At 37.1% G+C, this 16,204-nt stretch overlaps 1 protein-coding gene across 7 annotated transcripts in view; it reads right to left on the bottom strand.

Moving 5' to 3' along the window:
* Window positions 1-578: 578 nt before the first annotated feature.
* Window positions 579-16,204, bottom strand: part of ENOX2 (ecto-NOX disulfide-thiol exchanger 2) — a 305,751-nt gene continuing 290,125 nt past the window's right edge. For 6 of the 7 annotated variants that reach the window (XM_036304704.1, XM_036304706.1, XM_036304703.1 and 3 more), the window contains 5 exons: window positions 13,662-13,843; window positions 11,472-11,579; window positions 8,040-8,148; window positions 5,057-5,142; window positions 2,320-2,457 (listed from right to left, as the gene is read on the bottom strand). In XM_036304704.1, the coding sequence (XP_036160597.1) occupies window positions 2,326-2,457; window positions 5,057-5,142; window positions 8,040-8,148; window positions 11,472-11,579; window positions 13,662-13,843 (617 nt within the window). In that variant the 3' untranslated portion in view covers window positions 2,320-2,325. Of the gene's footprint in view, window positions 894-2,287; window positions 2,458-5,056; window positions 5,143-8,039; window positions 8,149-11,471; window positions 11,580-13,661; window positions 13,844-16,204 lie in introns of those variants that run through there. The other variant, XM_036304701.1, reaches the window with a different exon arrangement.

Genomic DNA, 16,204 nt, shown 5'->3' with positions numbered 1-16,204 from the left:
CTATAGGTCCAATGCAATTCCTATAGTAATAGAATGTTTCACACATCTAGAACAAATATATCCCAAGAATCCTGAAACACCAATTTGAAAGAATATATGCACCTCTATATTCATAGCAGTGTTATTTACAATAGCCAATATCTCAAAAAAGCCCATGCTCATCAGTAGATGAGTGGATAAAAAGGCTGTTGTACAATGGAATAGTATGCAGCCATAAAAAGGAAGAAAACCTTACCTTTTGCAACAGTATGGATGTACCTGGGAATTATTATGCTAAGTGAAATAAGAAAGTCAGAGAAAAACAAATACCATATGATGTCACTTATATGTGGAATCTAATTAAGAAAATAAACTGAAGAGCAAATAGAAAAAGAGGCATGGATACATGGAATAAACTGATAGCTGTCAAAGGTGAGGGGGAAGAGGGGACTGGATGAAAGAATGTGAAGGGATTAGCCAAAGGAAACCCATAGACACAGTGTGGTGCTGGCCAGAGGGAAGGAGGGAGGTGAGGTTTGAGTGGTGGTGGGCAAAGGCGGGGGGAATGGGGACATCTGTAATAGTGTCAAAAATAAAAATAAAGTTATAAATAACTTTTAATCATGTATAAAAATAAAATAATTGATAAGTGGCAAATTTCCCTTGAGTTCATAGATATTGTTAAAATAATACATTCCAGGACCCTTTAGACAGATGGATAAAAGCCTTCTGTAGTATTGATGACAGAGATGCTTCAGTGAGGAAGCTAGTGTAAAAATAAACCTAGTTTTCTGCTGGTGCAACAGCTGGGTGCTTAAGAGGGAAGCCAGCTTCAGCATGAATGGGCTGTCATGGAACCCTATTTCTAGTTGTCAAGGCAGCAAGTTTAGCATCTTCTTCCAACATCTTGGTAACTGAAAGGAAGAAATTGAAATGACTTACTGAAGGATTACTTAGAGAGCAAGTAATTTAAAACGGAACACCAAAGTGAGGTATAAAAAAGGAATATTTATCTTTCAAAAATACAACTTTGAACACTACTGACATCTCATTTACAAAGTATTTTCCTGAAATACTCATTGGCTTTGCTTACTTAGTACATTCAGTTATTTTGAATCACAGCTCAAGGGAGGGCATAAGTATGTTCTTATAAGCACCACCAATACCAAAAAAGAAAAGATCATCTATGCCTCAGGATATTAGCCCCAAATCCTCATTTTCCCCTTTCTCTTCCACCAAGCAGGACCTCTTGACTGGTCCACCCACACTGACATTGCAATCTGGAGATGTCCATGGCACTCCAGGTGGAGGTGACCTATTTGCAGGAAGCTTCACACACACTGGCCCAGTATTCATTCATTCATTACCAAGAGTTTTCTACTAATACTCATATCAACTCTTTGCAAACATTCAGCATGAAGTAAACAGTATTTACAGCAGTACATACTTTGCAATTCAACACACTGACAGTAGAAGAAAAGGGATCAACAGATTTTGTACTAAGGCCAGAGGGAAAACATATTAAAATAAATCTCTTTTGCTAATGTGTGTGTGCACATGCGTACATGCACACACGTGTTTTAACTCAGAAAATTAAACATGCCCTCCTTTAAAAGCAGACTATTTACAGGGTGATTCTAAATAGCACGTACACATGCCAGTCATACTGGAGACTTGCTTTCTGCACATACGTGGAGATTTGTGTTTTGTTTTGTTTTTTTTAATTCTGAAATAAACTTTTTATCTGCTATATTAGAGAAAATAAGTTCAGAACAGTTGTCAACTTTTGTTTGACAGTAATTTGCAAAAGCCACATGTCATGCTTTGTCTTTTAAAAGGCGAACCTGGTCAAAACCTTCTAGAAGACTGATGTGTTATTCACTTACTAGGGATTGGAAAGACAACATCAGTTATGGAGTACCTAGTGCTCCTCACATTCCTCTCACCAGTAGCAACATTAATGTGAACAGAACTTTTGAAACACAAATCACCAAAATATTTCAGTTAACAGTGTTTAAAAAATACTGAAGTCTACAACAGTAGTACAGACATCGAAAACACCCCAAATATTCTTTAGCCTCAGGCCTTTTTCAATACTACTAATAAAAAAGACAATTGACAGAAAGGGAGAAAGTTACAGCACTTGAGGTTTGAGTAAATTTCTTCTTAGGGCCTGTAGCTTGAGGTGCTGCTCTAGGATCCTTATTTTAAGTCAAAATAGATTCCAGGGATGAATTGACAAATTTAAAGCAATTTCCACTGGAAACCATTGAAAATACAAATCACTTTCTAAGCTTGTCCAACACACATTTATTTTCAGGATCCCAGATTGTTAGGTAGATGAATTCAGGTCAGTTTCAAGCCCTCAAAGCCACAGAATTTCCATCTCTTCTCTAAACTGGCTCCAACTCCAGTCATTTCTTGCTTGAAGGTATGCTGAAGTCTGCTCATGAGACATTCCACATCACTGGTGCAGATCTGTGGGGAAGAGAGCACATCTCTATTCAAAATCAATTTTACCTTCCTAATCTGGTTCTCCCCCCCACACACACCCATGTTGCTTACTTTAGGATGCTGATGCGTACATGTACACTGGAGTGGGGTTGACTTTGTCCCCCTCCTTATACATGTGTATGTATTGGGTGAGTGGCTTCTGGATGGCAGCCTTCTTCTGTTGTGATCACTAGACAGAGTTTACTATTTGTTTATGTATTTCATAACTGCTTTACTAAATAAAGCATAAAGTATAATTCACATACAATAAATTCACTTATTTCACATACTGATTGATGAGTTTTAGTAAATTTATACTACTGTATAAATTTTTATATGATATATAATTTTATATATGTACCACCACTTTTTTATTCACTCATCTATTGATGGGCACTTGGGTTGCTTCCATATCTTGGCTATTGTAAATAATGCTGCAATGAACATAAGGGTGCATATATTATTTTGAATTAGTGTTTTGAGTTTCTTCAGACATATACCCAGAAGTGGAATGGCTGGGTCATAGGGCAGTTCCATTTTTATTTTTTTCAGGAACCTCCATATTATTTTCCAACTCTGAGATTTCTGTTGGAAAAAGCTGGTATCAGTCATAATGGAGAGGCTTGGGTTTTAATCAGCTGAATGGCAGAAGATCAATGTTAGTGATGCTATGTGCAGGTCTACCAAAGCTGCAAAGCCTTTTGGGAAGGGAGTGAGGCAGAAATGTCTTCTCCAGAATTCTCCATACATGCATTGGTTCACAAAGGAAAAGTGAACTAATTCTGTGTATTGTCCCCCTCTTCTCTCTCTCTCTCTCTCTCTCTCTCTCTCTCTCTCTCTCTCTCTCTCTCTTTCCCTCCCTCCCTCATACACACACACTCACTCACTCACTCACTCACTCACTCACTCACTCACTCACATCAGTATAAGAACAAAAACAAATCTGTGGACCCCTTTAAGGCTTGCTAGACATGGTCATTTTTATGCTGGTAGCAACATTCCTAACTGTGAACCTGGGCATGAGGGCTTGACAGAAAAGCAGCAGGGAATCTTTATAGAAACCCCAAATTGCTACCACGCTAAATATTTCTGGAGCTAGAGGGAGGGTCCTCCTCAGTTCTGTTGGTACAACTATAGGCTCTCTTTGGGAGGGTCTGGCATTACTCTGGCAGGAAGCTGCTCAGGAGGACCTGGGTCTGGATAGGAGGGAGATCAAGCTTTCTTCCCAGTGCTGGTAGTGACTGTATTCCAGTTAAGTGAAATCACATTGCAAAGTATCATATAGAGTTGAATACCCATTTCAGAAAACACAAATACTTAATGTTTACTCATATATACATATGATATAGGTGAGACATATGTGTAGAAAAGGGTCTGAAATAAAGATATGCCAAACTGTTAATAGTGGTTATCCTTGAGGGGTTGGGTTGTGAATAACTCTCCTTTTACTATATTTCTATATGAATTACATTTTTAGATAATATGTATGCATTATTTTTACAATTTAAAAAAGAACCAGATAATTTATACTGATATATAGTTCAATTTTATACCACTTCAACTGACCACTTGGTCCTGGTGCTCACATTCCATCCCTCCTTTCACTGCCAAATGGGCCGTTTAATTGCAAAATAGCATCATTTCCCAGAGAGTAATGAGGGGAGTGCAAGCTAGAAATGAAACAAATGCCACAAGGAGGATGTATCATCATAGCTAGATTCCCAAATGGGCCAGTGCCTCTGTGAGAGCACATATGCCTAAATGACTTAACATCCAAGTGCAGGAGTCTGCATTCCAATGGCACTTCTCAAAAGACCTGGGTCCTGTGAAATAGTGAGTACAATCAATGAGCAGGTTTAACTGAATGCTGCTTCTGAAAAAAAAAATCTATCATGAGTTTATTTATTCTAAGGAGTCAAGAGTTCCCTCCTCCTTCAGTGAGGCATCCTTGACCTTCTAGGGAACTAGCACTTACTCTTGCTCCTGATGCTTTGTGAGTTCCTCCAGAGGATGTCATCCAGGGAAGGAAGAAGCCCACGAGATTGGCTGTGAGCAAATATTTAGTCTGTGTTACAGACTTATTGTTCCATGTTTTGTTGTTTTGCCCCTGCCCTGATTGTTTCATCATAGACGATGGCAGTGGTGATGGTGATGGTTGGGGAGGTGGCTGGAGTAAGAGCTCCAATTTGAAAAATTAACATTTGTTCACTGTTATAGGCCCAGGGCAAAAGATTGATTTGTGAGAAACATTGGTTAATTTATAGCTTACAGTAAATTAAGAGAAAGGACATTAATTCCTTTAAGGTGTATCTTGGAAGTTGGGTGGCCAACTCATTCAGGTTTTCCCAGGATTTCCCCAGTTTTAGCATTGGAAGTCCTAAGTCCCAGGAAACCCTGCAGTCCCAAGCAAACAGAGATAGATGGTCATCCTACTTGCCAGAATGAGGCTCCACACTGAATCACAGTAATAGAATAGGTGAGGGACATTTCCTTAGAGCAATTACTAATGACTTATCTATGCTTGAAGAGAGTAAGGTCACCTCTTCCCAAAGAACTCTAGATCCCATTCCAGGTTCCCACATACCTTATTATCTAGACGGTGCAAGTAGGAACAGATGTATTCAATGCTTGCTCCAAATGGGTGAACATGAAGGAATGTGGAGATAATCCCTATAAAGGCAATACCATGGAGGTTACACTTGAGATGCCACATTATAATGTATAGAAAGAGCTAACTTATTATGTACAACATGCATGTCAAACTTGCAGCCCGCTGGCCATGAGTTACAATAACTATGTACTGGGCACTATTTTAAATTTACATCTATCTTATTCATTTAATCTTTACAACAGCCCTGTGAAACAGGTATTACCATACCCATTTCATAGATGAGGAGCCACTGAGGCACAGAAAATTTAAGCAATTTGCCCAAGGTCACACAGCTGGTAAGTGGCAGGGCTGGTATTTGAATCCAAACAATCATTCTTAGTTTTTTTTTTTTAAATACATTTTATTGATTTTTTACAGAGAGGAAGGGAGAGGGATAGAGAGTTAGAAACATTGATGAGAGAGAAACATCGATCAGCTGCCTCCTGCACACCCCCTACTGGGGATGTGCCTGCAACCAAGGTACATGCCCTTGACTGGAATCGAACCTGGGACCTTTCAGTCTGCAGGCTGACTCTCTATCCACTGAGCCAAACCAGTCAGGGCTAGACAATCATTCTTACCATACTGCCTCTTACCACACTATATAACGTGTAGAAAAGCTGGCATTTGAGAATTAATTTCCATCATTTTTGATGGCTAAAGATTACCTGAGTTCTACATTTTACAAGGAACTTAAAATTTTACAATAAATTTAGATTTGCTGAGTTGTTACAGTTCCTCTGCACAGTCTTTAAATTGGACTTTAGCCTCTTCTGCATTAATAATGTCCTGTTGTGGTAGAAGTATTTTGCCTGACTAACCGTGCGCCTCTCACAAGAGAATTTGCTGATTGTATTTGAGTTTTTTTTTTTTCTGTGACTATCTCCACAAGAAAAGCCAAGCTTTTTTTTTCTGCTCACGTGATCATTAACATTTTGTTTGTGTTCAAAGCCCTGAATCTTTGAATTCTCATGGCAGTTTATAGCCTCCAGGAATGGTCATAATTTCTACTCATAATAACTATGGGGTGATTGGCAGTTATACATACTGTCTTGATTGTTCTGTCCACCAGGTTAATTGCTCTAATACTCCTTTTGTTCAAAAGTCTACTATTTCTTTCTTTATATTTTTTAAATTCACCTCCTTTTACAAGATCTTAGATATCTCAAATAGACCCAGACTTGATTTTGCTGAAAACTTCCAGGAAATAAAAGCTAAATATGATTTAGTTCATAAACTGCAACTATCTGCCCCTTTTAAAGATTGACAAAGAATATCATAAGTTTAAATTGTAGTTTAAAGTTCAAATTAGTTCTTTGTGAAAATCCTCCAAGTATTAGATGTCATAGGAATAGGTTGGGGGATCTAGAAGTAACTGATGGTAGGGCTCAAAATCTGTTCAAAATGGATGTTATTACTTTATAACACTCCTTTATTCTTCAATGACAAGGCAAATTGAATTTCTAAACACTGATTCAAGCTGAGAAACAAATTCTGAAGAAGACAGTCCACGTTCAAAGAAATTTTAGATGCTTTGGTCAAGATAGGCTGTCAAATGCCAAAAAACAACTCAATGGGTTTCAAAACACTGAGCAGTTTTTGTTGATTCATACCCAAAGAGCCAACTTAAAAAATAGATTTTCCATTCTCTCTGTCAGCCCAAGACATCTTTAGAAAAACAAAACAAGAAACACTTATCTTAAGAATCTTTGTTTCTAGAATTATCCATTTACAGAAGCTTCCTCCTACCCCCAGCTTTTCTCTGACAGGTCTCCCAGTTGCCATGCCAATTTGTTAAAGAACTTTGAGTTGGAAAACGGAAATAAATTATCACTTTTCTCAAAGGCTCAATGGCAGATCTCCTGGCACATCTTATTAACATATCAAATTGTTAAATCTGAGTATAATATCCACTACCAAAGGAGGCAGATTATTTTAAAAATATGCAGAAGCCAATCAGTGTGCAGAACTTTTGAGATAGGGGTGGAGCTACTGTGTGGCTCAGCTTCCTAGAAGGCAGCTAGGATTATCTCCTGAGGCCCAAGATCAGCCTCTTTTAAATGACAAAATATTTCATAGGATCTCAATCTGCCACTGTTCTCCAAATGGAATTTAAGTAAATAAGCATTTGTGAATAGTGCTGTTAAGTGCAAAAATGGTTTACATTTATTGAGGTCTTAATATGGGCTGGGTACTATGTACACTGATTTAGATGAAATATTGTATTTAATACTCACAGCTACCATTTGAAATAGGTAATATTATTATGCCCATTTTGCAGATGGAAGAACTAAAGATCAAGATGGAAATGGTGGAGTCAAAACAGGAAGCCAGGTCTGTCTGATTCCTTAACCATTTATGCTATCTTGCCTATTTGAATGAATTTCTATATAATGAGAGCAATTTTAACATTTATTTCATCATAGTCCACCAGTGTCCAACACTTATAGACAGCCTTTTGAGTCATCTGCCTGTAACCTGGAAAACTTAAGAGGGGCACACACTTCCTCTGGAGGCTTACCTGGAAAAGCTCTCTGCTATGCAGTGTCTGCACTGTCCCTTGACTAGGACTGAGAAAGACTCAGCTAACCTTGCATAGAGATTTAAAAAATCTACAATGTGTTTCTCTAGTGGACCCCCTATTGGCATAGTGCTTATACCTTCACACTTGATGTGGCACTGGCCACAAAGAGCTTGAAGAGGGCTGGGAGCTGCTGTTACCATTTTTTTTTTTTTTGCTGTTACCATTTTTTATTGAAATCTGTACTTGTTCTTATTCTGTCGTCTTCAGGACTCTGGGTCCTTGCACTGTCATGCTTCATAAATGCTTGGCGTGTGCTTATACATCTTAGGCAAACCCATCCTCCTCTGCACTGCACTCTAAACATTGTATGTGTGTGTTTGTTAGCTTCCTTACCCACTAGCAGTGCTTCACGTTCAGATTTGATAGGACTGCTGTTCAGGGTCTTCTCAATAGGGTAGTCACTATCCTGGCTCGATGCACACAGTCTAGAAGCACAGTTTTCCTGTGGGAATAATACGCTTCCTGGGTCAGTTCACCTTATTTGATAACAGGTTTGATTTCAATTACACAACAGGAAACTTCTGTAACACAGCACGCTAAAAGCAATACTGTCCAATTTTGATTATTGAGTGGGAAGAAGGAAAACAGCATAAATTACAAAAACATCCCAGGCAACCCAAAGCTCCTTTATACTATGGCTTCATAAAGGAATAGAAAAAATTAGATATTCATCTTTACCAGTTTTAGTTTTCTGCTTTCATCATTCACTCTATACAAGTATCTGGAGGACCAGACTCAACATTTACTGTTTCTTAGATGCCAGGCACTGTTAGGCATGCATTATGCCCATTCTACAAATGAGAAAAGTGGGGCTCAGATAAATTAGGTAAATTGCCTAAGATCACATTGCTAGGAAATGTTAGCCTATATTTCATCCCAACCCATCCACTGTTAAAAGGACCATTTTTTCCCCCTTATTTTAGGTCCACATTCTGCTAAAGGTAAGTCCCATCTCTGAATGGAGAATCTACAATTTAGCTAATCCATTTGCAGGTAATCAACTTTTGGCTTTTAAACTAAAAACCAGAGTCTCTATTTATTGACTATCAACTCTCTCTCTCTCTCTCTCTCTCTCTCTCTCTCTCTCTCTCTCTCTCTCTCTCTCTCTCTCTTCTGATAAGGACATTATCAGTTAGGATATTCTTGACTTTATAGCAAGAAATGGCCATGACTCAAAATATCATTACTTAGTAGCATTCTTTATTGTTGCAAGTTTTCTCTTTCTGAGCAGAGCAGGCATGTTTCTTAAAAGATATTCATAAAATTCACGACCAGCAATAAAATTGAAAAATACCTCCAGATCTTTCATGGATCTTTCTTTCTCTCTTTGGGTATTGAAAACATCTTTTTTTGTATTATAAATGTGAAGGAAAGCCTTCATAATAAGGAATAAAAGAAATCACTGCTTCAATCTCACTACTATTATAAAAGGAAATGCTGGGGATATGCACCTAGGGGAGATCGAGTCGGGAAGATCATGCCTGACTCAGATTATTTGTCACTTCTTCCCTTCCACAAACTCTCAGCACAGACAGATTTCCTTCTGTTTTCTTTAAAGATGTCTTCAAAGCTTCCAGGATGCTGCCCCTGAACAAAACGAATGTTCTATGCTGCCAGGCATGTTGTTTTTTTGATTTACAGGCTTCCCGGCTGTAGTTAGAAGGGAAACCTTTCTTGATGACCTACTCAATCTTTGGCCTTTAGAATACAATTCAGGCAGTAACTATCATGCCAAGTTTGATTTAGACTACTGGCTCACTTCTAAGCCAAGGGCTGTACATCTGCTTCTAATCCCCTTAAAACATTAAATGATCTAGTAAGCCATTTCTTAAATGTGAGTGTTTAACAGATCCTGGGTGATTTAAGATATGAAGACATCCTGAGACATTCTAGCCATCTTGAATAGAAATGTAGCCTTACTGAAAGTTGACTTCAGTTTTATTATATAGCTGGCATTTAAACAATTAGAAGGCATATTGAATGGATGCTTATCACCTTAAATTTTACTAACGTATTGGAAGAGGTAGTTCTTTCTGTAGTAAAGCAGATATAAGTTACATTGTTATATTGCAAAACACTGACAATAAGTCACACTGTGGTTTACTGTCAAGCAACCCAAACAAAAACAAACAAAAAAAATCCCTTCTCACCAGAACTTATTGCTTTCCTTTCAACTTAAAATTACTTTTGCAATCTAATGTGATGGTACTTTGCTTCCTAACCTAATTGTGTCAGGTTGAAATATTTGATCGCAAATCAGCTTCCCAGAGAAGAACACTTTATAATGAACTGTTATGACTTTTTCTGAAAGTAGCTCTGCTTAAAAAAACACAGGAAAAACATATTCTGACTCACATTTTCCTGATTATCAGTTGGATCACTTTCCTTGTCCTCTTCAGCTTGTACATCATGGTGTACCCAGTGTCAGAATGGGAAACACTTAGACACACACAATATGGCAAATTTCCTCTATGTAATTTGACCTCTTGCTTCTTTAAATGAAATACTTTACAAAGCAGAAAGCTGTTTACACTAAATCACTAAAAATGCCCCATATACTAAAAATGCCCTTAATTCAATTTGTGATATCAATCCGAAAGGGTGATTTTAAGCATAATGCCACTAGCATAATCCCATGTCTATCTGTAGTCTTCTGCCTACATACTCCATTTTATGCAAAAAGCAAAACAGCTATGTATCAGCTCTGGGACATTTTAGAAACTCTGATAGTATAAGGAAAGTCCTGATAAATAGAGTAGCTTTGGTACTTTTCAATTAAAAGCTTAATAAATGAATTTCTCTGGGATTATGCTTGCTTCTTTAAGAGTACCCACAAACTGGAAGGTGAGTTGATTTTATGAAATAGATGATTTAAAAGCATACTCCAATGGCCTCCAGAAAAAAAACACTTTCAATCATTTGTTTCAACTACACCATGGTTGCCAGTTTTTAATGGCACTCTGTGGGAAGTCACTATGCTGGCACACACACCCAGGGCGCCTGTATGCATTGCATCTTTCGGAGCTGAGTATACAAAATAAAGAGCATAAGCTTTTGTGGATCTGTAGCATTGTTGATTTTTCACTCTTAGTGTAAGATTCTAATCTTCTCTTCCTTCTAAGACATTAAAATCAGTCAATTATGGTCACTGAGCCTTCTTTTTCAGAGAATAACTTCAGACATAAAAGAATGTTCAGGTATAAAAGAAATTAGAGAGGTATGATGGAGACACCATTAGTAGACTTTACACATCCTTAAATAGACCGGTCACCTCATTCATGGTTGTAATACATTAATCCACCTGAGTTTGACATGCTTGCACTAGGTGGAGTGTCTGCAAAACAATGTCAATGTTCTAGTTGCTCTGTGTTTCTTCCTTTAATGAAATGCTTAATTAAAGGTACTCTGTGTCACAGGAGTTTTCTATGTTGTTATTTGCTTGACAAGATGAAGTGTGCACTCTGGTCTTGACAAGATGAGGTGTACACTGGTCTTTTCCAAGAGAGAATACTGAGGAATTTCAGGGATGTACTGATTTTTTATTCATTGAAAAGTACACTCTCCAGAACCTTTAGAAATGTCAAGGACTCACACTTGAAAAGCAGAGCCTTTAATTCAAGAATTACCCTGGAGATGGGGCTTTTAATTCCCAACCAGCCCTACATTCCAAATATTTTCCTACTGTAGCAACTTCCAGGGCATTTTCATTGTCACTAGAAAGGAGTGAAATGGGCAAGGGAAAAGGTTCACTTAGGACTCATGTACCTTTTCTTTAAGATTTTCCAACATTTTTTCCACCTGTAACTTTTCATCTTTGATTTTTTCAAGTTCAGCATCTTTCCTTTTGTATTCCTCTTGGACTTTGAGTAGATGCTACAAGAAAAACCAAAGACAATCAGATCTTAAGGATTCACACTTCACGTTAAACCTTGGCTAAAACTCTACATTAGGCTGGTCTACCTTACTTTACACCAGCACACATAATCATTTCTCCATGCAGAGATACTGCCTGGAGAAATCAAGATACTTTTTACTTAAAGTTATTTTTATTTGGATCTTATGAACTTTCTTTGTTAATATGTTAGAGTCTGAGGAACTGACTGATCTAATCACTTAATTTTCCTATTCCAGCCAGGGGTAAGGGAAGAGTGCAGTTAATTCTGTGTGAACAATATCTTGATTGCTGCATACACTGAATTAGATGTTGGAAAGCATCCTTGCAGATAGCAATTTTCTAAGCCAAATTAAATTTCTTTGAGAAAAGTAGTAAAAAATCTAAATATCAAAAATGTTAGTTTCCATAATAGTAGGCAAGGGACTAGATTCACCATAATTTATGTTTATAACAAATACTAGCTATTTAGCATTTTATAGGTGCCAAGTATTGGGCAAAGGGTTTTACATTCATGATCTCATTTAAACCTCACAATTTTTCCATGATACATAATACTGATGCTTAGAGAGGTTTAGTGGCTTGTCTGAGGTCATTCATTCAGTGGGAAAGCTGGGATTTAGACCCAGGTTGCATCAACCCTATAGCCCAAGTTTGTAATCCCCATATTAGACTATACATCATTTTGGGACAATATGAGAGAAATTTTATAATTGTTTACAGGGCTATTTTCTAATAAAGGGTAATCAAAATGACTGAAATTAATTTTTCAGTAGCTAGAGACCAAACTGTCTCACTGAGGTCTTTGAAGTGATGAAATGAAAAAAAAAAGTAGCTCATCATTTTAAAATTGCATTTAAATTGCAGAACTATCCTTATGTGGAATGATTTCAAAATCAAGGTAAGAGAAGAAAACAACAAGAAAATGTTTCCAAAGTCTCGCTTTTCAGAGGCTTGCAAAAGACCATTGGAAGGGCTCAAAAACACAGTACAATGTACATTGTCAAAGTTCTTTGAAGTCTAGCTGAGGAGATGCAATTTTTGGTGCAAAGATCTCTGATGTAATTTGCATGTTCTAATTGAACTCCATGGTGACAGTAAAAGAAAGATAAGCATTCCTTCACACATTTTGCTAACAGGAAAGGTGAAATATTAATGTGATATTGCTTGTCATACATGAAGATAATGGTAGCATAAGTAATAGGAATATTGGGCTCTTAGTGCCAGAAGAGACTACCTATTTACAATTTGTGATTTCCAACCAGTGATAAGCTTTGCTCTAGATAATTCTAAGGCATACAATTAAAAATTATTGCACAATTTAAGTTGTAATGAAAATGAATGGTAGTCTAGCAAGATAGAAGAGGATAGTATACTTACTCAGAAGTACTACTCCTTTACTGAGAGAACAGCTGTTGATATCTTTTAAATTGTAGGTTCACTATGGTGATGGTTACATGAAACTTCCAGATATTGAACATCTATTATACAATGTTGTACTTAAATTACAGTGAGATGCACTTATTTAGTTTACTTTTTATAATTGGAAAATGTGCAGGTAAACTCACTCACATAAATGACTGTGATAACAAAATAAAATAAAAGCAAATTTGTATATGCCTGAAGCACTGATACTAAAAAACCCATAACACCTCTGCTTCTATCCAAATTAAGGATAGGATTCCTGCCATTCCTTCTAAAAGGCTGTATTTTTCAGCATTGTTTCGACTTACCCACCAGCACTTTTTCGTATCTAAGTATCTGTGGTTCTTCATAAGGACCCTGAGGCCCTGCCCAGATCTCAAAGCAGATTATGTTTGGTGTAGTTTTATTATTTTTCACTGAATGCTCATTCTTTAAAAATTGGTGATCCATTGCTACCACTGTATTAAGCAGAATATATCATTTACCACAATACATAATCCCTTCCTCACTTATGCCAGAGAACAGAATATCAAGAATTATAAGAGATTTGCTCTTCTATTTGCTTGCAGGGGACCCTTTTACATGTGAGGAGCTGATGATGTTTATTCAAAAGGTTCAGAAAACCAAAATTCATTTACCTGTTGCATTCCTTGCAGGGCTTGTTGCAGGAGTTTCAACTGTTGTTCTTTGTTTGGGTCATCTTCTTTGTGGGTTTTGCCTTGCTCTTGCTTAAGCAGTTCTACTTCATTCCGATAAGCATCGAGCTGCCAACGGAGGCTGTCATTTTCTTCCTTCAGAGCTTCTGCCTGTGATACTAAGGCTAAACAATCAATATAAACTACTGAAACCATATATCCAGATTCCTTTGCACCTCATCTTATTACCATGAAATTGACGTGTATAGAAAGCCTCTCAGTGAGAAACTTTGGGTCTGAGTTGGCCATGGCAGCAAGGGATGGACACAAGAGCACACAGGCCCATTTTTGCAAATGAACACAGGATTCCAACACATGAAAGTTCTCATCATGCTTCATTTTCTTCACCCCAATTATAACTAAGATGTTTTCAGGTAACATCAGTTGCTTTTATTTGAATTGCACTAAATGATAAGAGTCATGTAATAAGAATATATAGAGCTAAATGTCTTGAACTAATGATTGTCCACACAGTATTTCTGCTGATAGTTGTTAAAAAAAAATGTAGCCTTGACTGGTCCTACTGGGGAAAGGTAAATAAGAAAACGAAGACATAAGACTTTGGTTTTTAGTATAGCTTAGATGTTGCCACTCCGTCCTAACAAGATGTAAAAAAACTGAACAAACTGAAAACTCAACAGCCCTTCTTAGATTCATCAGGATAGTGAAGTAATAGGGCAAACTGCTACCTACAAAACTGGAGAGAGAGATAGGCGAATACAGAGTATGTCAACTTACCAGACCAGAAACCTATGAGCAAAAACCTCCACAGGAACCAGTGCTAAAGTAAGAAAATCTAAACTATAATTGGCAAATTGCTGGAGGCTCCACATGGACAAGTTTGAGACTTAAAATGTCAAGGGCAATTCAGTCATAGTGAGGTCCCTACACTTTTGTTTGCTTTGTCTCCAGGAGCTCAACAAGGTCCTCACAGTGAACAGCTGAGAAAAATCCCCTTGTACTTCCAGCTGGGGTCGGAGATAGAAACCAGTTTGTACGCCCAAACATTCTGTTCTTCTTCTTTTTTTTTTTCTTCATTCTGTTCTTCTTAAAAAGGCTTGCCTTCAGAAGAAACTATTTTATCAGAGTCTAACCTGCTTGGGTTTTGCCAGAGCCTAAATCACCTGGGGAAGGAAAATATCCAACTCTAGCTCCCTCTAGTCATTCTGTCCTACCTAAGGGGCGGCGGGAAGAATCAAAACACTTGTAAAGTTCACAGTCCAGAGACACAGGCTCACCAAAGGACTGAGACCTAATCTTAGGGCTGTGAAATGCTTCCTCTCCCTCACTACTGCTGCACTACTAAAGCCCTATTTACTAGTACATCATGTCCAGATTTTTTTTAAAAAGTACAAGGCATGCTAAAAGGTAAAAAACAAAATTGAAAGAGACTAAACTGGGATCAGAATCAGAGTCATATATAGCAAGAAAGTTGGAATTATCAGACCTTAAATTTAAAACAACTAATATTAATATGCTAGGCTTTAATGGAAAAAGTAAATAACATGAAAAAACAGATGGCTAATGTAAGCAGAGTATTGGAAATTCTAAGGAAGAATCAAATAGACATATCGGAATAAAAAGACATCATAACAGAAATGAAAAATGCCTTCGACAGGTTTATTAATAGACCTGTGGAAAAAAAATCTCTGAGCTTGAGAAGATGACAATAGGAACTGACTAAACTGAAAAGCAAAACAACAACAACAACAACAACAACAACAATAAAACACAACCAATCAGAATATCCAAGAACTGTGGGACAACTAACTACAAAAGATGTAGCATACATGTAATGAGAATATCAAAAGGAAAAGAAATAAATGAACAAAAGCAATATTTGAAGTAATAATGACTGAAAATTTCCCCAAATTAATGTCAGACACCAAACCACAGAGAAGATCAAACAGGATACATGCCAAAAAAATAAGACCTGAACAGACACCTCATCAAAGATATACCAATGTCAAGTGTCATCATATGTCATATGTCATTAGAGAATTGCAATTTAAACAATATGATATCACTACACACCTAACAGAATTGCCAAAATCCAAAACAAAGACAATGCCAAGTGCTGGTGAGGATGTGGAACAAACAGGAACTATACTACTGATAGGAATGCAAAATGGTGCAGCCACTTTGGAAAAACAGTTTGGCAGTTCTTATAAAATTAAACATACTCTTAGATATGATCCAGTAATAATTTTCCTTGGTATTTACTTAAGTGAACTGAAAACTTATGTCTCCACAAAAACCTACACATGGATTTCATAGTAGCTTTATTCATAATTGCCAAAACTTGGAAACAACCACAATAGTTTTTAGTAGGTGAATGGATAAACTAACTGTGGTATATCCAGACAATGTACTATTACCTATGAAAAGACCTGGGGAAAGTATAAATGCATATTATTAAATAAAAGAAACCAATAAACAAATAAAAAGGGCTATATACTGTATGATTCCAACTCTATGACATTCTG

The sequence above is a fragment of the Myotis myotis genome, unplaced genomic scaffold, assembly GCF_014108235.1.
Source record: "Myotis myotis isolate mMyoMyo1 unplaced genomic scaffold, mMyoMyo1.p scaffold_m19_p_4, whole genome shotgun sequence".
Lineage (NCBI taxonomy): Eukaryota > Metazoa > Chordata > Mammalia > Chiroptera > Vespertilionidae > Myotis > Myotis myotis.
Note: the sequence above shows the minus strand (reverse complement) of the source record. Positions and strands in the feature narration are given on the sequence as shown.